This window comes from Pezoporus occidentalis, unplaced genomic scaffold (genome assembly GCF_034315485.1).
Source record: "Pezoporus occidentalis ecotype Australia unplaced genomic scaffold, CSIRO_AGI_Poc_V1 ctg19, whole genome shotgun sequence".
Taxonomy (NCBI): domain Eukaryota; kingdom Metazoa; phylum Chordata; class Aves; order Psittaciformes; family Psittacidae; genus Pezoporus; species Pezoporus occidentalis.
Window position 1 is genome coordinate 8683953 of NW_026913748.1, and position 26691 is coordinate 8710643.

A 26691-nucleotide genomic window follows, 5' to 3' on the forward strand; every position below is an offset into this window, starting at 1 on the left:
TCCTTCCTTTTTGTCTTCTCTGTTGGCCATGCTTTTCATTTCAGTTTCCCAGTGGGCAATGGCCTGAATTCTGTTTATAAAAGCTTATTTACATTACTGAGATATATAAGATGGACATAATGCAACTATAGACCAGATGCACAAGGCCTGTAGTGACCCTTTTTGTCTACATTTTGAAAGGTAAGAATCTCAGTCAATTTCTGAAAGTGGCACTTCCCCAACAGTGACAAGTGTACCATGGGCCAAGAAACAGGCAGTTTTCTTACAATGTCCTGTCTGTTTGTGAGCTGTAATGTTTATATCCATGTTGCACTTCAGTGCCTGTTGTCTTGGAATGAAGTTTGAAACACTTGGGATGGTGAGTGGTTTCAATGCAAATATATTTGTCCGTGGGTGGACCCACATACTTATGTTAAATACTGTAACAACAATATTCTATGTATATGAAGCATTCTTTATGCATTAATTGTCACCACCTGAATGAAATACATGTGCTTTGTGTCTGGTTTACACAACAACAGAAACAGAGGTTATTGAAGACTGAACGTCCAGTTCGAGATTTTGTTGCTAGATTTAGGAACTTTCCTCTTATGGATCAGAAGAAATTTAGTGGAAGAACTAAAACGTTTTTGAGTGAGATTATCCTCAGTGAAAGAAACATTATGGCAGAGAAAGGACAGATGTATAAGGAAACATCTGTGAGATTTCACAACTTTCTTACCACAGTGAAAGATGCTTTTCTTTCTTCCAGCATAAGTAAGGCACTGAGTGTTGAGAGCGTGAAGATGGATTGATCTGTGTGAGGTTTTAGATATCCACCTGAATCTGAAGTCATGACTCTGTGAGAATCAAATTTCTAGGATTTTGTCAGAAACAATTGATTCTGGAGAGTTTAATGAAAACCCTGACTACCCTTGCAAGCCTTGGTTCAAGCCAGGACAGTGGCAAGAAATACCAGACTCAACCTGGTACTGCTCTCTGTAATCCAAATACCTGAAATGAGCTATGAGAATTGTTTCTGAATGAAGGTAAATTTAGCAAAACAAAGAAAAATTGTCAGAGTTCTGGGCAGAATTGAGAGTTCAGAGCAGAACTGGTTGGGAGTTCATGTTAGGTTTCTGTCTAAATGAAAAGAAGAGGAAATACTTTAAATTAAAACTTGAAATAAAACGCTCTAGTGTTTTTTTTTTTAATATTTTGATTCAAGCTGACCTACATTTTAAAGAAAAAAGTTAAAATAAAAAAAAAGTTGTAGGATTTGCCTTCTTGCTTCACTCCATTAAAATAAAACAGCTCTGAACATTTTCCATGCCACTTCACTCTGACAAGGGATTTTTCTTCTGCTTCAGCAAAATTACAAAATTCATTGCTAGTGCAGATCTTAAATTCAGATAGCTCCTCCACAGCCACACTGTTGGCATAGGTGTTCAACTAGTGTGGGATGAGGGTGGCAGAAGTTCATCCTGCTTCTTCATACCCTTGTCATTCGCTTTCCTGCAAACCTGCAGTCCCAGGCCTTCCCGTTCACCCAGTTCCCAGTTCAGAGGAAAACAAAGAGGTTCAAAAGAATCAATTCTCTGGTGATTATTTTAGGCCCTCTGTGTTCTTCTGGCCATATATATGCATATATGTCCATATAATGCAGATGTAGTAAACTAGATAATCCAAAACCATATGTTTAAAAACCCAACCAAGAAAACCACTTCAACAAATCAGTTGAAATAACTGAAACATGGATACCTACCTGACTGTAACTTTTCATTCTTTTTACATTTTATTTTGTTAAAGAAAACATTAAAAAAAACACCTTTCTTTGCACTGCTTTCACGTACCGAAATTTGATGTATGTTTTGAGCTTTGTAGTAAAAATGTCTCCTTGACTTCAGCAAGTCTTCTTATAAGTAGATACAAGGCCAAGTTTATAATTATATATCTGCATAATGTTAGCCTTCATGCATTTATCCATTCCAATTTTAATTCTCCATTTCATAAAATCTATGATCAAATTTTGGAGTTCAAACTAAGCTGATGTCGTCCCTTTTAATTTAGGACTCAGCCCTTTTATTCTCCTCCTGTGTTTTATTTTTATTAGTTGCTTTCTTTTTGTGCTGATGTGCAGCACATATTGTTAAAGACATTTACTAGAGCCAGAATTTTACAGCATGGAGACTGTCCTAATAAGGGAAAAAAGCCTAGCCCTTTATTGGTGAGGTAAGAGAAATCAGGCAGTGGATATTTTTTTTTGCTGATTGAGAAGGATAAGGTGTGGTTTGGCAGGTATCACATTGGTTTGGCATTTGCTGACATGGTTCCTCTTTTCTGCATTCATATCCTTTGCAGAGTAGACAGACAGGGCTTCCCCCTTTACACCCCCTTTGCCTTTCCCTCCCTTCTTCCTTCTCTTTTTAATAAGTGTTGCCATGAAATCTCACTGACGCACAAACTGGACATTTGTGCAAGTCTATCAGTACCATAACATAATCACCTTTTTAGGGAACAATGGGCAAGCTGGAACACAGTGACCCATGTGGGTTCTTCTATATCTAAAGCATTTAAACATTTTGTGAAGTTGTCAGAAAAATCACACTTCAGTCCAAAGTATATGATCTGTTCTCAGTCTCTTATTGAAGAAAAGTACCAACTACAAGGTTTAGTTGATGCTTTATATTGCTCAGCTATTTTTCTTTCAAAATGCTTTGAAGGCACATGTTGAATTCCAGAGATGAGTAACCCATTCTAGGCTTAAATACAGGCTTCAGGTCTGAAGTCAATGACGTTTCTTGGGTTTTAAACTGAGTTACAATGAGCAAAGTTTCAAGAGAGGACAGAAGCTGGTATTTAATTTTTTTTTTACCTCAGTTGCTGTTTGCCTCTTGGTAACTGAAATAAAAAGCCAGGTATTGTCCGTGCTTAAATTCAGTCTGTGCTGCACCACGAAATCAGAAGCGACATAAAGCGGCTGCCCTCCTCCCACCCAGTGCTCCAGTGGAGAACTTTGATTGTAGGAGAAATAACAGTTAACCTAGTCACTAGACAGTTTTCTCTGTAACTTGCTTATTTACTTTCTTCTGAGTATTGTAAGCTTGATTATGTCACTTCTGAAGCAATTTTTCCCTTTTCCAACTCCCATAATAAATGTAGAGTACGTATCCTGTTATTGTTGAGGTTAGCTTACTGTAGGCAAAAGATGTAAAAGATAAAGTTCGATGATAATAAAGCAGAAAAGAAAAATAAACAACACTGGTAACAGCAACTGGATGTACAAGTTCACATTAAACAAAACATATAGATGCACTATTAGGAGTGGGGTACTCCTGAAAGCTTGCTGCACAACCACTCTTGAGGGGTTTGGTAGGGTTTTTTGTCTGATGCCTGTTCGTATTCAGACCCTTCTTCCTCAAAGTCAGAATCCTTCCTGAAGATCAGGGGCTTGGCTAACTTCGTTTTCTTTTTTTTTTTAATTTCCATCCACAGTTTTTCCATGTACCTTGACTAAAAAAACAGTGAGAAATATTCAGATTCTTGTGAGCAAAAATGACTTCAGCAGAACCTGGCATGCCAGTCAGGGAGGATTACCTCTGTGCAAACAGTCTTGATTCTGAACTCTGAATCTTTCTCAGATCACTTTCAGCTACTGCTTCGGAGGATCTGGTCTTGTTATAAGTCCTCCAGGTAAAGGTGGTTGTATTACAGGAAAAAAAAAGATGATTCTTGTTCCAGACACCTTAAAACCTTATTCATAAAATAATTCCTAACTGGCATTCGGTTGATACCCTGGAGGGAAGGAATGCCATCCAGAGGGACCTTGAAATGCTTGTGAGGTGGGCTGATGCCAACCTCATGAAGTTTAACCATGACAAGTGCAAGGTCCTACACCTGGGTCGGAGCAATCCCAGGCACAGCTACAGGTTGGGCAGAGAAGAGATTCAGAGCAGCCCTGCGGAGAAGGACTTGGGGGTGCTGGTCAATGAGAAACTGAACATGAGCCGGCTTCAGTGTGCTCTTGCAGCCCAGAAAGCCAACCGTATCCTGGGCTGCATCAAAAGGAGCGTGACCAGCAGGTTGAAGGAGGTGATCCTGCCCCTCTACTCTGCTCTCCTGAGACCTCACCTGGAGTATTGTGTGCAGTTCTGGTGTCCTCAACATAAAAAGGACATGGAACTGTTGGAACAAGTCCAGAGGAGAGCCATGAGGATGATCAGGGGACTGGAGCACCTCCCGTGTGAAGACAGGCTGAGGAAGTCGGGGCTGTTCAGCCTGGAGAAGAGAAGGCTGCGTGGAGACCTCATAGCAGCCTTCCAGTATCTGAAGGGGGCCTATAGGGATGCTGGGGAGGGACTCTTCATTAGAGACTGTAGTAACAGGACAAGGGGTAATGGGTTAAAACTTAAACAGGGGAAGTTTAGATTGGATATAAGGAGGAAATTCTTTCCTGTAAGGGTGGTGAGGCACTGGAATGGTTTTCCCAGGGAGGTTGTGAATGCTCCATCCCTGGCAGTGTTCAAGGCCAGGTTGGACAAAGCCTTTGGTTAGATGGCTTAGTGTGAGATGTCCCTTCCCCTGGCAGGGGGGGTGGAAGTTGATGATCTGAAGGTCCTTTCCAACCCTAATTATTGTATGATTCTATGATTCTATGATTTGAAAAAGCCCCAAAACCTAATTAGCAGAGGTTACATCTGCTTCCAAAGCTAACTAAACTTACTTTAGTTAGAAAGATTAAGGCTGAGGACTAACTTTCTTCTGGTTCCTCTAATAAATTTGCCATAAAGGCTGTAGGAAAGCAGTTTTGAAGTTCATTGCAATTGCAGGTTTCCCTCAGACCAAAAACATGTTTAAAAACTCTCTTAACACTGTAGCAATGCTATCCTGGTATTCCTGTCAGTCCATATCTATATGGCTGTGAAAGCTTCCCACTGACAGCATGTGCATAATTTGCAGCCCATCAAGTTGAGGACAAATATTTCTGTCTTTCTGAGATATGTCTGAGATCTGCATTTGGTCCTTTGCCACTTTGAGTAGCCATGGGGTTAATTCTTTGCTTGATTTCCTGGATTCTTCTCCTCTCTTAAACTCACCCAACACCCTGCGAGTGATCAGGTAGGAGACATCCATGGAGGTACTATTGCTACCTCCCATCCAGTCCTATGCTTATAACCTCTGAATTTAGGAAGGTGAATGCTCTGGACCTATGAAACAGTACCTGTTTCTGTTGTATTCTCTGTGTGCTAGTGGTTTATTGTGCTGGTCTGCCCTAGCAATTATGCCAATGTGTTTACTTTCCCCAGAAAAAGGATATAATTATGGTTTTCACAATATGAAAGCTAGCAGAGGTTTTGCTGTTTAATGCTTAGTGCCTGGCTTCCAGTCACTTCCAGCACTTCTCAATATGGATGACATCACTGCAGTAGAGAGGTTCAGTCTTAGGAGAATTTAAGGCTCAGGGCTCACAGGTTTGGAGAAAGAAGATGGAGGCACCCATTAAAATGCCATTAGGTGGGGAATGACAGGGACTGCCTAGAATGCGAGAAGAAACTCGAGAAGGAACTGGAAAAGCTTCTGCGGAGCTGAAATAGAATAGAAAACCATTTGGAAGTTTTCTCTGTGACATAAAGTAGGTTGTGGGACCTTCCCTGGAGCTTTCCAGGTCTTTGGTAATTTGATGAATTTGGTGGGTGTTATTTTGAGCAAACTTCGGGCAAAGGTCCAGAAAAAATGTTTATATACACTTATAGCAATGAACTAACACTGTCAGTGTCTGTCTTACACTCATCTTGAGAAGGCAGAAGCACTCATAAGTACGAGATTGGCAAAGGACTGCTGGTGTTTAAACTTTATGCATGCATTTGCATTAGACTTATTGGTCTTACAAAACCTTATTAATATAGATAATACTCACCATGCTAGTCTCTGGATCCCTCAAATGCGTATTTTTTTTTCACTGAACATTCCTGTGCATTAGTCAGGTGGGAACTGATGCACCTGGGAGCTTAAGCATCTGTCATGGTTTAAGCCCAGACAGTAATTCAGTACCATGCAGCCGTTTGCTCACTCCCCCCACTTCATCCCCCCACTCCCAGAGGGATGGGGAGGAGAACCGAAAAGAATGCAACTCCCACGGGTTGAGATAAGAACAGTCCAGTAACTAAGGTATAACACAAATCACTACTGCTACCACCAATAATAATAATGATAAAGGAAATAACAAGTGAAGAGAATACAACCGCTCACCACTTGCTGACCAATACCCAGCCCCACCTGAGCAGTGATCTAACCCTTCTGGGTAACTGCCTCCAGTTTATATACTGGGCATGATGTGCTGCGGTATGGAATACCTCTTTGGCTAGTTTGGGTCAGGTGTCCTCTCTCTGCTTCCTCCTGGCTTCCCCTCCTCCCTGGCAGAGCATGAGACTCAGAAAGTCCATTACTGAGCAGCAACTAAAAACATCAGTGTTATCAGCACTGTTCCCAGGCCGAAAGTAAAAAAACACAGTACTGCACCAGCTACTAAGATGGAGAAAAATGACTGCTACTACTGCACCCAGGACAGCATCTCATACCTAACCACTGTCATGCTTAAAGTAGGCTTAACTTGGTTTTCCAATTTGAAGGATTGCTGTTCTCCAGACCTTTTTGTTACCTGCTGCTAAAGTTTATCTTCTTCAAATATGATTACCATATTCTTACTCAGTAAACTCAGTAGATTGAGTTGTGGTAGCAACCACTCACTCTTTGTGAGCAGGAATTCAAATCTTTCATGCTTGCCTTAAGTCTTTATCATGCCAAATATTCTGCAATTTACATTGCCAAATCCTTGCTTGCCAAATGTTGTATATTCACAAAAGTATATTAAACACAGGTTTGCTATCTAGTGCTTGTTTTTTGGCCCTTTCCAGTGCCTTCCAGGATGCATAATTTAATTTTGTAAGAACTTTCATAAAAGGGTAAATTGAATTGTATTTCGCTTGCCTGGGAGTGCATGTATGAATAGTTACTATGGACTACTGGGAAGAGGATACTCGGATGAACCGAGTGGCATATTTGGATCAAGACTAAAGTCTGCTCTCTGGTGTTATTTCTAAGGAACCATCTGCTGTGCAAACACATTGTTATAGGAGTCTCTTTGGCTTCCTAAAGCAGTTTTCTTGCAGTGCAGGTGAGATGGGAAACATTTGACTTCGAATCAACACAGTCCTGCAAAAGCCAGTGTTGGAAGGATTGGCTGACGCTGAGGTCAGTCCCATCTACACTGTGGGACTGAAGAGGGTGCAGACAGTTGTGGTGCACAGAAACCTTCCCATGTGATGTTGCCTATAGTTCCTTTAGGACTAGAACCTCTCTGGTATACAGCTGGTGTTTTCTCACTCAATCACCTTTTGGAAGTTCCACCTCAACAAGCTGGCTTTCTGCACCTCTTGAAGCTTGAGAAACAGAAAGGTTTGACAACAAGCTAACTCCTTGTCTCCCAATGGTAGGGTGAGGATCCTGCACCCTGTTTCCCATACTTCCAGACACCTAAGTGTATATCAGTTCACATCCCAGTGCTTCAAAAAGGTGCCAGGATGTGTTGAGGCATGTTGACCCCTGCAAAAAGCTTGAGGTTCTTTCATAGTGACACAGCTGCAAGATTCCCTGGGCTAAACCAGCTTTTCACCCTTCCTTTCCCATTTCCCAGCAGGCATAACCCTTTTTAAAATGTAAACTACTGATTTGGAAGTACCTAGCAACAGAGGCATTACACAGAGAAGAGGCAGGCTATCACTTGCTCAGAGAGAGCTCAGGGGAGGATGTGTCTTTGTTCAGTATGCCAGCAAAGAAAGGTCCCAGGGTAATAAATTCTGCCAGTGGCTTTCACACGCTTTCAGGCGCAGCGATGGAAGTCAGCACGGTGCAGCTGGTAGCTTCAACAGGTTTTGGAGCAGGCATGAAGTAGTGCACCCAAAACAAGAATCTTATCTGCTAATCCTAATCTAGTTTAGGCTAAAAGAAGTTTGTTCATCTACGTCTCTGTTTTGTATCCCATTAACAGGCATTATAGTAGTAATAACACCCACCATGCAGAAGTCAGAAGGGGGTGCATGGTTTATTAACATTGATAAACATTTGCAAGGCACATTGAGATCTTTCAATAGAAAGAATTTAGCAAGTGTCAAGTACTAATGTAACAATGATGGGAAAATAACTATTGGTCTGCATTCACAACTGGAATGTAATGGATTATACCAGAAAATTCGTGTGTGTTTGTGTTTGATAATGATTTTTTTTTTATTATATTCTCTTTAAAAATGGCAGTTGAATCTGTAAAAAGGCTTTTCTTCTTGGTGGTGGAAACTTATCTCTTGTCTCCTCAAACGTTTGAAACTAGACTCTCTTTTGCCTGCATTTGCAGTCTGTTCCTTTTAGCCATATCACTTTCTTGCCACAGGAGCCCTTTGCTATCCTTACCACCTTGCTGGCCACCTCCTCTCACTTTCCTTCTACTGCTGGTCACACTCCTCTCTTATATAGTCCCATCTGCTTTGCTCCTTCACCTTTGCTTCCCTGGTCTCAGTTGCCATTTCTTTTAGCAGTATGATGAAGTGCAGATAAAAGCCAGCGTATATTGTGTGTCATCAAATCACTGCTTTGTGGACCATTGCTTTGCTTATGGTGTGCAAAGGTAAGAACAATCACAACACAACATAATGTTATGCTCTCCAACAAGGGCACACTCATTGCTTTCTGGAATCAATTCAGAGGTCAGAGATCCAGCCCAGGTTAGTGCTGCTCACTCTCCTGCAACCCAGATGCCAGTGCAGAAGGATCATTAATGTATTTTGCATGTTGGACAGGTTGGAGCTGAGGCAAGGACTGAGGTGTTGGGGGGGGTGGCTAACCGGATAGGGAGGAGGATGGCTGACTGGCAGTGGAAGATTTGCCAAAGAAACAACAGGACCTGAACAGTAAATTGCCGTGAACGTACAGATGGCACTACCACTTAGCTTCCTGTGTCCATGAAGAACATATCTGTGTGGGGATGCCACATTATAAAGCATTTTCCAACAGTTATTACAGACTGATTCCCTATGTGGAGCTGGCTATTCCAGAATGGAAAAAAAAACAAAACCCACAACCAAACAAACCAAACGAACACCCACACAAAAAACCAAACAAAACCAAACCAACCAAACAAAAAAAACCCAACAGAGACCATAATAATTGCTGTGATTCGGAAACATGTTGTATATTGCAGCAGTTTATGTTAGGTGCCTTATGCCTCTGACAGCTGCATATACCCCATTGGAAGTCCATAAGCACTTTTAGGATAAGCAAATAGTTATCTTCTTCCATTTCCTAGTTTTCATTAGGGTATTTTCTGTTCTGAATAACATAAATTGTAGATAATTTGTTACTGAATCTTTGCAATTGAAAAGTTGGGGGTTTGGCTTTTCTTTTTTCCAATATTTTTTAAAGAGCAGTGGTTTTTAGATTTACATTTTCAGTGTGACTGACCAGCTCTCATGAATTCAGTCAGCTTTCCAAAGACCTTCTCCAATAGTTTAAACTGATTGAGTTGTTTGGTCATTTCTTACAAATAACTTTTCTTGGAATAAGGATCACAGCGGTAAAGCCAGGGTGCTTTTTCGTGTTTATGTGGGTGTAGTTGCAATGGCTACATTTCAGATTTCCAGCTGTTTAAACTGCACAGCACCATTATACGATGTCTGCAAATCATTGTAACACGAGCGTGCTGTTCAAAGTGTTGTACGTGACCTTGCATATCTGTATGGGTCTGTTTTATGGAAGGGCTTTTTACCTTTTATGAAGGTGAAAGACACATTGGGATTAGCTTTCAGAGAGATGCATGGAATGTATCTGCCCCTAATCCTGTTAGCAAATGACAGGATCTGCACTCGTAATTCCTCTGCTGTCTCACTGAAACCGTCTCCTAATTACCTTGGCTGTTGACAGGTGGTTTCTTAAACACCTGAGAAAGAGACAGATGCTTGTCCATGTTAAAAGTGAACAGCCATGAATTTCCCTTGAAACCAAATCCACACCTGCACAGCATCCATGAGTTGTGTGCATGGGGAATCGGTACCAGAAAACTTGGAGACATCTGGCTTTCATTACTTTTTTTCCCATTCACCATATGTTGTAGCACAGCACTGGATGTATTTGTAATGCCATATCCCCCCTAAAGTGGTTTATTTCAGTTAGCATAAGGCTTCACAACCCTCTCAGTTTTGGTGCATTTTCTGCTCTTGCATTTCAGCTGTTTTCCTGTTTGCAGCATTATTTCAATATTTAGTCTGCTGTGCTATGTTAAGGCTGTGTCCTCATCTTGCATATTTTGTGTCGGGAAGAGTGGATAAAAAAAGATTATTCTATGATTATCTGAATGATTATCTGGTAAAGCTATTTTTCCAGGCTCTCTCTGTGTAAGTACATGCCTTGTACTTTGCTCATCAGCACAGTCTTTGCTCTGTTTCTGAAGGCTCTAGTAGATACTTCACGGACTTGTCTGTCTCTGAGCAATAGTAATTTAGTTACAATCTCTAATCCCCTGGGAAATACAGAGGAGTTTTGATGCTTCACAGAGAACAGGCTAACGCTAACCCACACTTTTGATGAATCGACCAATAAAAATAGCAGGTTCTGACTGCTTGTTGGCATTTCAGATCATGTAACATTTCAGGCAAGATCAAAGGAGTTCCTGAGTGATGTGTAGTCTAGGTAATCATGACCTGCTCTCTTAGAGTTTCCATTCTGTCAAGTCATGCTGGGTTTTGGCTTGCCAGTCTTTGGAGAGCATGTGAACCTGTTCTGATGCTAAATATTGATGGCTGAGCCACTTACCCAGTCCTGGTGCTTTCTAAGTCTTCGCTACTCTCCGATGGATCTCTTTTCCTCTTCCCTGTCCTTGAATATTTCTCTGTCAACCTTTCTCCATTCTCCATCTTGTGCCCTGCAGGGATGGATGCTCCTCTTTCATTGCTGCTGTTTTCTCTTTAGCCTCATCACCATCCCAAGGAAGATGTTTTGTTCCAGGCCCCTTCCTATGGCCCTGGTCCCTGTTTGATCTATGCTTCTACATTACTTCTTCCTGCCTCACTGTTTTTCTGTCCCAATCTTGTTAAAATCCATAAACAGTTTCAGTGTCAGTCCTAAATCAGAGGCCAATGTTTTGGTTATGGAGTCATAGCCATAGGCTACATGTTGATCCACCCTGGGTGCAGCTGCATTTCAGTGATAGATGAACTAACTCCTTTCAAAATGGGTGCAACACTGTTAGTGTTGTTGTTCCTGATATCAATCAATGGGATGCCATAAACTTCCTGTTAGGATTCATGCACTGGAGAGTCCTGGCCCCTGGTTCCTCATCACACCCTGCAAAACCTGGCAGGCAAGTGAAGAAAAATTACAAATGCAAAAGGGGATTTTGCTCATAAAGATTTGTCATCTTTGAAAAGCAAAGCCATGTTTCATCTCAAATTTCACATCTTGTTTTGGCACGGTGGATGATGAATACATATATGCTGGGAATTGATTGTGAGTAGATTGGGCATGGTGGTGGAGGATTAGAGTGTGTGACTGAGATTGGTTTGGATGTTAATGAATCCAATGATTCTTTCAGTTAACTTTTTCAGTGTTTGTCCTTAGAAGATATTCATGGAGCAAGGACAGGTTGGAACTCAAGAAACTTCCTGTGTATGAGATCTATCCTCATGGTCATGCACTTCCTTTTGCTGTGCAGTGCTCTTAAAATGAAGCAATCATATTAAGCTTTGTGGAGGGAATGAAATGCAAGCGTTGATTTGTTAAGAGACTTTCTATTTCCTAATGTGCTGCATTAAGCAAGCTTTCAAAGCAGGTATCCAGGGTGAAAGTAGAGAAGCAGATTAAATTGAAGGCTAGGTTTCCAGGTCAATGATACATGCATAATTTATAATAATTCAGTTAGTGCTTTCCTGAAATTGTAGTTTTGTTCTTGTTTGCCAATTTGGGAGGATGCAGCAGACTCTTTTGGAATAAAAAATAACACCAAAAAGAATATATTAAAAAAAGGAAAAATTTTAAACATTTTATTTTTTTTTCTCTTCTTCAGAAAACATTGCATGCTTCAATTACAGGGCTAAACAAGACACTGAGCAAATAGGAGAAGAGGAGTGAAAGCCAGTTCTCCTTCCATCCAGTCTGCTTATAGCAAAATCTTGCTAAAATATCCCTTGTTTCCGTCACTGCTATAGCTACACTAGGGTGAAGGTGGTCTGTACTCTGAGCACCATGTCCTGTAAATCTGGTTTTAGCTCACCTGTGTGAGCTGATGTGGTGATTACAGTAGTGAGGCATGTCTGGAAGGTCTGCTTTTTTCCATTGCTGCCCTTAGAATTGAACTGTTTGGAAAAAAAAAATGAAATGATGTAAAAAGCCTGGAATAAAAAAATGTTGAAGTTGCTACTGCACCCTAATCCTATGTATATGAAATCCAGAAGTGAATTTCAGCTGGAAGGTCCTTTTATCAGTCTAACAAATAAGCTAAATCTATTTTATTTTATGCTTAAACTATGACACAAATGCTCATGCCTGTCTTCATTTTTAATTCCTTCTCTCATGAGTATATCTCTTAGTCATGCCAGTTGGAGTTTCATTTGCAATGAAATACAGAAAAAAAAGGAGTTAGATCTTAACTTTGCATACATTCAGTAAGCTAGCAATTTGAGGTATAAAAGTGCCTTGAAAGCCATATTGAGTATAGGGCCCCAAAAACACAAGAAAGAAGATTTCTGACTTGGCTTTATAGCAGTTGTGGATTGTATATTCTGAGGCAAATCCTCTAAGTCCTTACTTATGGCTCAGCTAGGCAAAATGCCCATTATTCTCAAGTCATATGTCTGAAACATTACTGGGTAAAGTTGTGGCATAAATTATTTTAGATTTTATATGCAATAAAGAACTGGAAACTGGAGGTGGTGGCAGCAAGCAAAAAGCAATTTGCTACAGAGTCAACAGATTCCAAATAAACCACAATGGCATGCACGGCGATTGGGTTTTGCTCCCACTTTTTCAAGTTTGAAAAATTAAGCTTATTTTGTACACTTTTTGGATGTTTTTTATCTGCCAGGGAAACAGATTTCTGAGTGAATTCCACTAAGCTTCACAGAAAGCAGTAAAAGAGTAAGTTATCAGCTAGAAGGCACTCGGCCAGTGATTGTTTTCTTCCCAGTTACTTTTTTTCTTTTCTTTTCATGTGGAACTTCTAAATTAAAACAAGTTAAACGTACTGCACTGCTCACCGACAGGTCAATGTCAGGTCTATTGTGGATGAAGTAAAACTGCAGAGCATTACAGGTTTCACATATTGAGAGAATTACATGCTTTTCCCTGGGACATTTCCAACAAGTGCTTTTATCTAAATATACTATATGTCAGAGACAAATCTGACATTGTTTCAGTAGCTGAAGGTTTTTACCCTTCATGTTAGCGGCCCTGAGTGCGATTTATGCTGAGGTACTCAGAGGCGATTCAGCAGAGTTATTTGAATGTGCTTGGAGAATCTGCTTGCATTTCATATTATGAAACAGATCATCGGTTTTCAGCCATGAGGAAAGCAAAAAAAAACCCCAAAATAGGTGCATGCATGAGTCATTCTGCCTTTGTGCAGAATGATGCCATGGTGTTACAGACTGGCTCTAACTATGAGGCCCAGGTTTTAGGGCTTGAATCTAAAACCAAAGCAACAGTGTTGCTATGAGCAGAAAACTGCAAGAAATGAGTGTTGGCGTTAAGAAAAGGTATTGAAAATCCTTGACATCTGTGCAGTTGAAACTTACATTTTCAACAGAAACCAGTAATTTGAGAAGCCAGGATCTGTCCTAAAGACTTCAGTGCCATCTTCAGCAATGCAATAAAATCCCTGGCTACTTTTGGCATGGCTTACTTGCTAGTCAACAAGTATTTTTGTCATAATTGTGGAGTCATTTTCCCTTGTGGTTATTGGCTTTCATATCACTTTTTATACTTAATTCTTCAATATGGATTGCTTGCACCTTATATTTTTAGAGCCAAACCATTAAAAGGATAAGTGTAACTGCTCTTTTCTTACCTGTGAAAAAACCTAAGTGTCAACAACATCAAAAGGAAAGAAGCTATAAAGAAAAATGTTCACAAGCTGCACCTCTCAGAGGAACTTTTCTTTCCCATATTTAACTATTTTGTCATGCAAACAAAATAACAATCTCACAGCCAGGTTCTTAACCAGAGTAAACAATCTAAAGATTTTCCTCAGCTGAAACGAAAACTAGTTATTAAAATGCTCATCGGTTTATCTTTTAGGTATTTTAGATCTGTGTTTAAAGTAGGAGGAAGGCTTCTAAGTGTATGGTAGGAAATACGAGAATGAACATTCTTCTTCAAACTCATTGAATAAATGGCTACCCAGTAGAAAAATAATAGTTGAACTCATTCAAGCTATGAAAAATAAGAAAGGATACTAGAAACACACAGCATGAAAATTATGTAAATGAGAAGGGAATACATTGAATACCAGTGTCTTTATTTTTCCCAAAGAATTGTGTGGGTATCTGGGTAATTTTCCCACTCAGATGTATAGGCTGTGTAGCTCTGCAGAATTTGTGGGTGAAAAGAGTAAAAATATTTGTGAGATAGAGATGAATTTTGAGGAGCATGAATGAGGAGTAATGTACCTTCTGTAAAAGGAAGATTGTAGTGCTTAAATCCAGCAGGTGCCACTGTATAATCTAGTCTAACTTTCCATACCTAAGAGATAATGGAATTTCACCACATTGTGTCTATAATGAGCCTCCAAACTGGTATTTTACTGTAGTATAACTTCCAAAAAGGCATCCATCTTAACGTGGAGATGCGAGAGTTGGATGTTCCATGAGTTCTTGTATATTTAATCACCCTCACTGTTAAAAACATGTGCTTCATTTCCAGTTTTAATTTGCCTGGGTTTAATTTCCAGCCATTGGTTAATTTTATCCACTTGTCTCTCCTACATACAAAGTGAAAAAATGGTGCATGTCAAATTGAGAAATATGTGAAAATTATGGGTGTTAATAACAGCATTCATGCACAACATTGGACTGAGAGCTGTGTGGCATGTCTGCATGTCTCCAGCATAATGCCCTGTTTTCACTCATTACGTCTTTTTGAAACATGAACATTTTTGACTGAAATTCTGCTCATTCCCTCATAAAAATGAATCTTCTTGAGCAGGTCTGAGCAGAATGCTGGCAGCTCTCATTGAATTATGGAGGAATGATTAGCAGAAACAGTTTTCCCCACAACTGCCCCCCACCATTCACCACATTTTTAGATATGACTTGAACAAAATACAGCTGATACTTAACACGCAAAGCTTGACAGAGGCATGATCCTCTAGAAGCACATGAATTTGTTATGTTTTTTTGAGGTGAAGATTGATCAGTTGTTTATATCCATGTTATGAAGCATGCCTATCATAACACATATTAAATGAATAAAAAAACTAAAAACATGTGCAGTCATAAATAGCAAGGGACCAAATATCAACAGTGACACAAAGAGCACTCCCCAGGGGATATTATAACAGTCCGTCCTCACCCCACCCATCCTTTCAGGAAGAGCCTGGGTAAATAGAAAGGCATTCTAAGAGCACAGGAGGCCAACAAATGCAGCTTCTATAGGCTGAGTCTGGCAGTGAAATTTGTCATCAAGGACATGTTACTGACATCCTCCATCTGCCATCAGTTTGGAGATATAATAATCAGCAGATGTCACTTCAACTGCTGTGGTGTTAGGTAATGAAGGATGAAGGTCTTAGAGGCAGGTTAGGTTGCAAGTGGAGCAGTTTGATACAGGATGAATGACCTTGTTTCTTGGGATGGACCATGGAGAAAATCAATCTATAATAGGTGTAAAGGTTTCCAAATAACAAAACCATGTGGAAAAGAGCTGTCTGAATAGCTACAATTATATCTAATTGAGGTACATGTTGGGAGGGTAATGCTATGAATACAAGGTGTTTTTCAGGCAGGGGAAAGGGAAGATAGACTGGCATTTGTGTGAATCATGGGTAAAAGAAGAAGCAGATCAGGGCTGCCTATTTAAGTTAAAAAAGCTACTCAAGTTTTTTTGTTCTGTTTAGAAATTTTTCACATATTTCTGACACTCTTAAGGCACAGTCAAAACTCCGATCCACAGCTCTTCTTTCTCCCTGCCTCCTCTAGAATGGAGTGGCGTGAACCAGCTTAAATTAGGCATTATTTTTTTTTCTATGTGTGTGAAAAATGAAAAAAAAAATTAGGTTAATCAGGTTTAGCTTCTAACTAAAGCGTGTGGTGCCACAGATTATAAGGTTTCTCTTTAATCAGGAAGCACAGTGTTTAGAACAGGGAGCAGATCTTCCCCTGTCTTTATGAAATGCCTACCACTGCAAACCCCTGAACGTGATCAGGAAAATTCAGTGCTGCTGTAATTCAGACAAGAATAACAATGATAATAATGTACTACTGGGCAAGAAACTCTAAAACCAAAGTGTGTTAGATAATTTTTGAACTGATTTGTAGTTTCAAATGGAAACCAGTTGAAGCTGGATTGTATGAAATGGTTTCAGCCCCATAATCATCCTAGCTATTACCAAGTTCCTTACTGGGTTATAACTTTATTCAAATTCAGTTCTTGACATAAAATAGAGACAATGCTGAATCTCTTTGAAGAAGTTCTGAGGCAAAGGGCCTCATGCACTATATTCCCAACCCAGCAGAGCTATTTTCCACTCTAGGCTGTAGAATACCCCCCACTCGGTCTGAGGATAGGTTCAGTTTGGATTTACTGAAATAATCAGGGGAGTTTTTGTTGACTTCAGGAGGTTTGAGATTTCAGTCTTGGAGACATAAATCTATCCTAACCACTCAACAGAGCAGAATGTCTGTTGTTACTTGTTATCCCTACCTAGCATGTGGGAAATATCCTCTCACATAGATGAGATGCTCAGTTTCTGGTACCTGAGTTGTGCTGCATGGGAAGTATGGTAACTCAGCATTAATGCTTTACTAGAACAACTTAGCAACAATGCATAGAGGTTACACTGCTTTTTCTCATTTCAGAAACCTAGAGAAGGTAATAGAAGAAGCAGCTAACACTGTTCTATTTTTATTTTAGTTGAAATTTAGACCAAGAGCATGTTGTGTTTGGTAACAAGGTGTAGGATGGTTTCCAAGTCATCATCATTTCATCTGAATATTTAATAAGAGGTGTCACTTATCAAAAGGCTTGGCATACCACTTTAAGATCATGCTGTGCTGTGCTCTCATTGCCTGAGATAGCTGGAACAGCTAACTATAGAGAGACACTTGCCTGTAAAGACTTTGAACAGCTATGTGGAAGGTGAAAAATGGATATAAGGTTAGTTTAATTTAGTTGTGGGGTGTGTATTCATGCTGGGCAGCAAGGCTGTTCTCCAAGGGTGGAAAAACAACACAGGCCAATGTGGATCATCAGATTTCCATCTGTCTGATATACAGAGAGGAAATCTTGGAGTTATTTTTTCTATTATTTGTTTACTCTTGGTCTAAAGAATGTCAGATGCAGGCAAGTGAAAGATAAGCTCTTAAGAGCTCCCAAATTCATTTTACTTGTGGTGCATAGCTATGCAGAGCTGTATCAGTGGGAGAATGAGGGTCAGCCTTCCCATTCCCATTGGTGGGTGCATGGATTTGTGAATCTGCCTGAGTTTATTTTCTATATGAAATTAGTTGGATGTCCTAGACAGCAAAGGAGGAGGAGCTACTTGGACAACTAAGGAGAAGGGAGTGATGTGCTAGGTGAGTTAGGGTGAATGAACTCAGTGTATGGAGATTGAGTGTGTACAGAGATAAACAGTGTAGTCAGAGAAGTGTATTTTTCATGGGCAGAAGTGGCATTTGTCTAACTTGCACTATCTTTCTGACTGAATTTCTCATGAAAGTCATTGGCAGTTGGGGTGATCATGTTGGATTGTTTCATAAATGATCTTGCTGTCAATTTGCTCACAGTATGGTCATTAGCCTGTTAATTAACATAGCCAACCTGAACCTGCATTTTCAGCCCACTCTACTGTCAGTTTGTGTTGGCTAGTCAGGCACATCCAGCAAAGCTTGTATTTCCAAGGCAAGCAAACAAGCCTGTAGAAGTATAATCTGGGAAGTAGTGTTACCAAAATTGTAAAGAAAATATTATGCACAACCATAAAATACTGTTATTAGTTGTTGATATGACTATTTCCATGTTATTGGGGATGTTTCATGTATCTGTGCTAGTGCACAGAACTGAATATTTAAGGTGATCTGTAGGGATGGAACCCATACCTGCTGTACTTGCTCAATGTAGGAAACCACTATGATATGCAGTAAAGTAGTGGATATACTACAAAGGATATTGAAAGATTGTCAGTTTTCTTAACAGGTGATCTATGTGTTGTGTCCAAGAACAGGATATACATATCTGTTATCATTTGACTTATATTTAATGGGTACAATTTTGAGGGAGTTTTTTTGCTTAGGGTATTTTTTTTTCGTTCCTTTTTTAGTTTTCTGAGCAAGTGGTGGTTTTAAGAAGGCATTTTAAAGAGGTTTTTAAAAGAGGTTGTTCTCTTTGCTGTGTAGGAGTGTTCTGTGTGGGTACCCAGAGCAGGATAAACTACTTCCTCCTGTGGTGTCCCTGCAAAGACAAATCCTGAGCCACAGGCACTGGGAATTGAATCAGTTGTGGCCATTATCTAGAGGCCACAGGATAGGAGCAGTGTGCCCTCTCCCTGCAGCCTTATTTTTGGACTTCAGAGCTAAAAAGATCATAGGCTTCTTGCAGCCAGAACATCTTACTAATGAGTGGGATTTCAGTGGTCAGTTTGCTAATGCAGTTTTATTCCAGAGAGTCTCTTTCTTCTGCAAATCAAAGATCCTATTGGTTTATTATTGTATTCATATGCTTTCTGTTCTAGACCTAAATGAAATATTGATCCCCTTTAAATTCCTTATAAATGACAGGAAGTGTTTTTCCTTGCCTTCCCTGCATCACCTGTAGTACTTTTGATTTTCTTCTTCCTCTCTTCTTCTTCCCTCTATTGTGATCCTTCATGGCCATGCTGCTCATGGCTTTCACCCTCTTTGAGAGAAGCTTTTTCTACAAAGAAAAGGTTGCAAGTTCTTGAAGTGGAGCATGAAAGTAGAAAATATCAAACACTTCAGTGCAGAGATGATGAAAATGGTGCTCTAGGTCTGGCAGGTGGCTTATCCATGTTGCTTTAACATGCGCTTTTAATTTTTAAAGCAAAATTGTGATAATTGAATCTCTGCTGAACCTGTACTTTCCCCCTTCTCTCAGTAAAGGAGAAAAGTAGTACCAGAAAAAGGTGATTGGAAAGTCTTTGACCCAAAGAGCCAGATTCATGACTAATGTTTTAGGTGTCCTTACTTTTAAAAAATTCCTCGACATGCAAGCTTTAACTGTGCTTGCTTTCACTGTGTTCAGAGCTCTTTTTTTCTCTATGCGCATGGCTGTGCAGCTTAAAGGTGTGACTACTTACCGAAGGGTGACTTCTTAACCATTACGTATCAGACCATAAGCAAAGTAAATGAAGGTCCTGACAAGGTCTGGGGCATGTTAGATTTCTATTTCACTTTCCCTGCACAAAAAGGTAAGAGGAATGCAGACTTTTGCATTTATCTCACACAGTAACAATGCGCTTCAGCAAAGATTTGAATGGGCTACAGGATTATTAGGATTGTAATGTCTTGCTTTCCTTTTCAAGTAAGATGAAGCTAAATGCAATCATCTGTTGGGTTAGATGAACACAATGGGTTCTCAGCTGTATGCTTTCATCACAACAGTGATCTTGCATGATTTGGCATGGCAGGGCTCTGGGATCACAAAAATTTTGTAGGTGTTAGATGTTTGGCACTCAGAACCAACAACTGAGAGCCGCTGTCATACTTGTGCCTCTCTGCTTTCTAGGCTTTCAGTTTTAGAATACTGTCACCATTTTCAGCATGTGATTTTTAGAGAAGGCTAATGAAAAGCTGCTAGGCTAAGTCCTATTTCAATTATATGGACTTGAGTGAATCTGCTCAAGTGCTGCTGTGTGCATTCTGTCAGGATCATGGTGTAGTCTGGCAGAATGTCTTGCTCAGCTACAGAGCTTTTATGGCTTTGGTATTTTTTTGTAGGAGCAAACTGACAGTGTGGTATGGCTGCTGCCTTCACTGCGACTATGTTGTCAAATTCATTTCTGAAAAAGAAAACAAACCCAAGCTTTGAAACTATGCATCTCAACATCAAAGCATATTTTCTAAACAGCATATGGAGCAGGCACTGCAGGCACACTTACTGTGCCCTGCTCAACTGCTTTTTGTAATTTTTCAGTGACAGTATCCTATATGCTATAGCCCCTTTGTTTTGTTTCCCTATTTTTGTTGCAGGCTGTCCTACCAGAGAAATGACGATGATGAGGAAGAAGCCGCCAGGGAACGTCGCCGACGGGCTCGGCAGGAGAGACTGCGGCAAAAGGAAGAGGGAGATCTATCCGGAGATGTAACGGAGAAATCAGAAGTTAATGCCCAAAACAGGTAAACGTCTGAAGTTCTTTACTGACAAGTCAGCAGTAATTTTTTTTTCAGAGTAAAGTATCTTGAAGAGGTCTGTTTTTTAAATTCTAAGCACCAGGTTAGGACATCTTTGCTCTGACAAGGACCTAGCACAGTGAGGAGCACAAATGGCTGTCTACAGAGTGGGATGGGAGTGTCACTGAAGCTGGGCTTGAAGCCATGCTCATGACACATTCCCAGGGTGTACTCAGAGCTGTCTATGGGTAACTTAGGTGGGGCTCATTGAGGGTAATACTTCTGGTGCATCCTGATGTCAGATTCCTTCAGGCATGACTGCATCTGGACTCACAAGCCTCTACATCTTTTGGCCTACTTATAGTGTAGAAGCCATGATGACATGCCATGTCAAGGCATATGGGATCGGTGCCTTAAGCTGCAGCTGAAACCTGCCTGCAAGGAGCTGGGAGTAAGCCCTAGACCTCAGCCCCTACCTGGGTAAGGGCATTATCTGGGTCATACAGCTATTAACAGCAGGAATGTGTATGGAGTGATACATCACTTGTCACAAGCTGAGTGAGCAGAGCTGGCCTTCCAGTCTGTCCACCATTTCTTCAGTTTCATATAATCACAAATAATATATCTAGATTCCCAGTAGCTATAACACAATCGATAGAAGAGACCAGTAACAAGTGGTGTCCCTCACGGATCAGTGTTGGAACCGGTCTTGTTCAACATCTTTGTTGGTGACATGGACAGTGCGCCCTCAGCAAGTTTGCCGATGACACCAAGCTGTGTGGTTCGGTTGATACCCTGGAGGGAAGGAATGCCATCCAGAGGGACCTTGACACACTTGTGAGGTGGGCTGATGCAAACGTTGTGAAGTTTAACCATGACAAGTGCAAGGTCCTACACCTGGGTCGGAGCAATCCCAGGCACAGCTACAGGTTGGGCAGAGAAGAGATTCAGAGCAGCCCTGTGGAGAAGGACTTGGGGGTGCTGGTCGATGAGAAAATGAACATGAGCCAGCTTCAGTGTGCTCTTGCAGCCCAGAAAGCCAACCGTATCCTGGGCTGCATCAAAAGGAGCGTGACCAGCAGGTAGAAGGAGGTGATCCTGCCCCTTTACTCTGCTCTCGTGAGACCTCACCTGGAGTATTGTGTGCAGTTCTGGTGTCCTCAACATAAAAAGGGCATGGAACTGTTGGAACAAGACCAGAGGAGGGCCACGAGGGTGATCAGGGGACTGGAGCACCTCCAGTATGAAGATAGACTGAGAAAGTTGGGGCTGTTGAGCCTGGAGAAGAGAAGGCTGTGTGGAGACCTCATAGCAGCCTTCCAGTATTTGAAGGGGGCTTACAAGGATGTTGGGGAGGGACTCTTCATTAGGGACTGTAGTGATGGGACAAGGGGTAATGGGTTAAAACTTAAACAAGGGAAGTTTAGATTGGATATAAGGAGGAAATTCTTTCCTGTAAGGGTGGTGAGGCACTGGAATGGGGTTGCCCAGGGATGTTGTGAATGCTCCATCCCTGGTACTGTTCAAGGCCAGGTTGGACAGAGCCTTGGGTGAGATTGTTTAGTGTGAGGTGTCTCTGCCCATGGCAGGGGGGCTGGAACTAGATGATCTTAAGGTCCTTTCCAGCCCTAACTATTCTATGATTCTATGACTAGAAATAAACATTGTCGTATCAAGCTAATAAATACTGATCACAAGTAGTATTCTATTAAAGACAAGGAAAACGGATATAGACAGGAAAACAGAAACATTTCCCATTGTAGATCATAAAATTTTTTTACAAGGGTGGGGTGGGGAGAAGCTAAAAAGAAGGAAGAAACCTGCACACAGGAGAATTAAACAGCTGAATTCTGAAGGAGTCAAAAACCCTGCAGGGACTGAGAAAGGGATTCAGTCCTGGCACTTACAGCTGTTGAATAGGATCTCTGAAATTAGGTGCTATGCTCACTCAGTTTCCTAACAGATTATTATCTCTGTGCAGCCAATTGCGACTTCACTGCACTCTTAATGACCAGCTTATTCAATTATGGACTGTATCTATGGATGTTGGTGCTGAACAGGAGTAGCTTCTTGCTTAAAGCAAGCTGAAGTCCTCCAAGGTATTCTGCTGCAGGATGCAGGGGGGAGGCTGAAGTTTTCAGGGCTGTTCATCTTTCAGATGTTTCAAGTGTCAGGACTATTCCACTGCCTACTGAGGTCAGTATCACTCCTGGGGGCTTCAGTAGCTGTTGGATATGGCCTGGAAAGGAGCCTTTCCAGGCTCTGACATTGTGAAGCACCAGGTTCATATACACATAAAAATGCCAAAACTAATCTGCAGAAGCATTTTGCTAAATTACAAAGTATGCAACCTGTTGTGTTTTCAAACCATGGGATGATGTTACAGCAAGTTGATTTTCTAGAAATAGCTAAGTGCTTATGGTGTTACAAAGGTGTTTTATTGTTGGTTGTTTTTTTTTTTTAATGCAAAGTTATCACTTTTATGTAGTGTGGCAGAAGAGGAAACCAAGAGTACCACAACCACAAGGGGAGCAGATGATGAAGCTGCATTGTTGGAGAGACTGGCAAGACGCGAGGAGAGACGTCAAAAGCGCCTTCAGGAAGCCCTGGAACGTCAAAAGGAATTTGATCCCACAATCACAGATGGGAGCTTGTCACTGCCCAGCAGGAGAGAAGTAAACAATGTGGAAGAAAACGAGATCACAGGAAAAGAGGAAAAAGTTGAAACACGCCAAGGACGCTATGAGATTGAGGAAACAGAAACAGTTACCAAATCATACCAAAGGAATAACTGGAGGGAAGATGGGGAAGAGGAGGAAAAAAAAGAAGAAAAAGACAAGGAAGAGGTACAGGAGGAGAAACCAAAGGAGGCCCCTGTAGAGGAAAATCAGGTAGATGTGACAGCAGAAAAATCCACAGATAAAGAAGAGGTAGCAGAAACAAAAAGTCTAGCTATAAATGCAGAGGAACACAAAGCAGAGAATGATACAAATGCTGTACCAGAAGGGGAGCAGAGTATAAGCGATACCGCAGATAAAGAGAAGCTTAGGGATGAGGAAAAGGCTGAGGAAGAAAGGAAGAAAGCAGAAGAAAGGGAGAAACTTGAGGCAGAAGAAAGGGAGAGGTTAAAAGCAGAGGAGGAAAAGAAGGCAGCTGAGGAAAGGGCTAAGGCAGAAGAGGAGGAGAGGACTAAAGCAGAAGAGGAGAAGATGGCAGCTGAGGAGAGGGCTAAAGCAGAAGAGGAGGAGAGGGCTAAGGCAGAAGAGGAGGAGAGGGCTAAGGCAGAAGAGGAGGAGAGAGCTAAAGCAGAAGAGAAGAGGGAAGCTGAGGAAAGGGCTAAAGCAGAAGAGGAGAAGAGGGCAGCTGAGGAAAGAGAGAGGGCTAAGGCAGAAGAGGAAAAGAGGGCAGCTGAAGAAAAGGCTAAGCTAGAAGCAGAGAAATTAAATGAAAAACAAAAGTTGGAAGAAAAGAAAATAGAAGACAAACAGGTAAAAGAGAAGAAAGCACAAGAGGAAAAACCTCAAGCAGCTTTGATAAGAAAACAGGTACAGTAAGCATTTTGCACCAAAGTAGGACACCTGTGGCTTGTGAGAAATGTAATGCAAATTAAAAAAGAAAGATTGAATTGGAATTTCCTCACAAACCTATTCCTGCATTGAAATGACTAATACTCATGCTATCTCTCTTTTAAAATAAGCTCCTTACCTCTGCTTTCCAGTAACATAGTGCACATGCCTGACCTCACTCCCTTGTTAAAAGAAAGCCTTGCATGTTCAGACCTTTGCATGTTTGCTGCCTTCTTTCTCAGCTGCTATAAACTGGCCTAATGCAGTAACACATGAAACGAAGGCAGGCATATCTTGGCACAGAATACTACGAGCACCTGGTAAACTGTGTGTGCTAAATGCAATCACAAGAGAGGGCGCTCTGCTGGGACATGTGAGCATGATGCCACACAAGGGAGAAAGGCCCATATAGGAGAATGGAAGCATTTGGAGAGGGTGGGGGGAGCACAACTGCACATGGAGATGTGGACACAGAAGCATATGATGAAGATGTGCACACAGGATTGGTATATGAACACAGTGTGGAGAAACAGAAGCTATGTTTTCATATTAAAAGAAATAAATTATTTAAACCCCAAAAACCAAGGGGGAAGAAAAAGAGGTTAAAGTGGAAGATAAAAAGGAAAAGTTGCCAGATGAGAAGCTCCAACCTACCTCCAAAAAAGATCAGGTAACTTGTAAACCTTTGATTTAGGTGCTGAAGGGAAACTTGAGATAAGAAAATAAGTAAGGACCTATCACTCGAAGTTGCTTGTTCAGCAAAGTACTTAAGCATTTGTTTCACTTCAAAGACATGGGTAAATCTACTGAAATAAATAGGGATGGAGCTACTCATGTGCTTAAAATGAAGTAAATGCTTAAGTATTTTGTTCTTTTGGACTTTAGAACCCAGTCCTGTTTGTCTTAGAACAAATACTTCAGGAAAGTCATTTTGGTCAATAATGCAAGGGTGGTTTGCACCCTAGGGATGAATTTTTCAAGGCTATATCAACTAATCATCCTTTCTTGTTTTCCTCCCACTTTACTGTGAACTTTTTCCCTATGACTGAGATCTACTCTGATAATAAAAATAATAATAATAATTCAGGTCCTTTGGCTACCTGACTACCCTAACTAATGATTTTCCCCAAAACTGCAACGCCCCATGATACAAACGGTGCATACCCAAGATTCTTCTTTTGTTTTAAAGAGAAAATCCACAAAAATTATTGCATTGCATTTCCACTGTAAACACAGGAGCTGGTGCCATGGTGTTTTACTGTATGGTAAGTAGATAAGATTTGGGGACCATTTACTGTTCAGGTTGCAGTAGGATACAGGGAGCCATATTCAATATTGTGCAGCAACTGTGCTTTTGGTTCAGTGCAGTAGGTATCAAAATACCCCTGATTCTAATCAGACACTGAGATTGGTCAGGCTTTTGGAGATTTAGACCCATTTGTGTTCAGCCAGGTCTGTATAGCATAAAGGGAACCACAGTACATAGATCTAGCAACGGGCAGCTTGCTGCCTGTCCAGCTGCTTGGGAGCATTGAGGGTTGTAGAGGATCTGGTCCAGGGTCTTTAGTTTTTTGATAAATTTGGAAAGTGGTGTAGATGCTTAGCTCACCCTCAGAGAGTGATGAGGACAAATCGTGTCACAAGGTTTTATGTCAAGTCTGTTTTGATCATCTAAGGTATCATATTTCGAGTAAGGTACACGTGAGGTTGAAAAGGCAAATGAAGTCATGAAGATGGTTAGAATAAATGTTTCTAATGAACAGGGGGAGAGATCTGGAATACTAGAATAAGTTACTCTAGAAAGGGGAGGATTTAAATAGACCTAATGGAGATGCTTCAGAATAGTCCACTAGAAAAACTAAGCCATCACTCTAAATTAAGCCAATTGCAAAAGCAGAGAGAAGAGCTGAGCAAATAATAAGGAATGGATTATATTAAGAGATCCTCATAAGACAGAATTGGCTTTCATTTCAGTTCAGTTCATTGTTGAACGGGATCTTTGAATTTTGTAACTAAATATAAAAAGGAGGCTGTAACTAACCCCAAATATTGATTTTAGGGGTGACTTGAGACACAGTCATCCTGCTTGTGATTATGTGGAGCTCAGTCAACCCTCACTGGAGCCCTCATCATGCTTTAAAACTGAAACCACAGGGCTAAATTGTTCCAGGAAATTGATTTTTAATAGTTACTTGCGATTTTAGTGCTTCTATTTTTGGTTGCTCAAGCTGAGACAATTTAAAAGTCCCACTTTAAGGGCATTGCTGAATACCCATCCACTGAAAGGTAAATCTTCTACATACACATCAAACTGAGCATTCAAAGTGTTTTGCTCAGTTTTGAAAATCTCAGTTTTTGCTTCTTGGCTTGTGAAGAAAAACTGACAACCTCAGGCTCCAAGTCAAGATCAGGCTCCCATTTCCACTCCTTCCACCTCTTCAAGGACATACAAATTCAATGAGGCCTATTTCTGAACCTTGTGTGCAGTTACAAGAATGGCAGTATTTCATGAACAAGAACCTGAGGGGACACGATGTACCTACATA

At 40.8% G+C, this 26691-nt stretch overlaps 1 protein-coding gene across 12 annotated transcripts in view; it reads left to right on the forward strand.

The window, feature by feature from the left end:
- CALD1 (caldesmon 1) overlaps nucleotides 1–26691 on the forward strand; it is a 197047-nt gene that overhangs the window by 144515 nt on the left and 25841 nt on the right. For 6 of the 12 annotated variants that reach the window (XM_062616683.1, XM_062616680.1, XM_062616682.1 and 3 more), the window contains 3 exons: nucleotides 20439–20585; nucleotides 23068–24124; nucleotides 24732–24815. In XM_062616683.1, the coding sequence (XP_062472667.1) occupies nucleotides 20439–20585; nucleotides 23068–24124; nucleotides 24732–24815 (1288 nt within the window). The remainder of the gene's footprint in view (nucleotides 1–20438; nucleotides 20586–23067; nucleotides 24125–24731; nucleotides 24816–26691) is intronic. The other 6 variants (XM_062616691.1, XM_062616692.1, XM_062616690.1 and 3 more) reach the window with 5 other exon arrangements.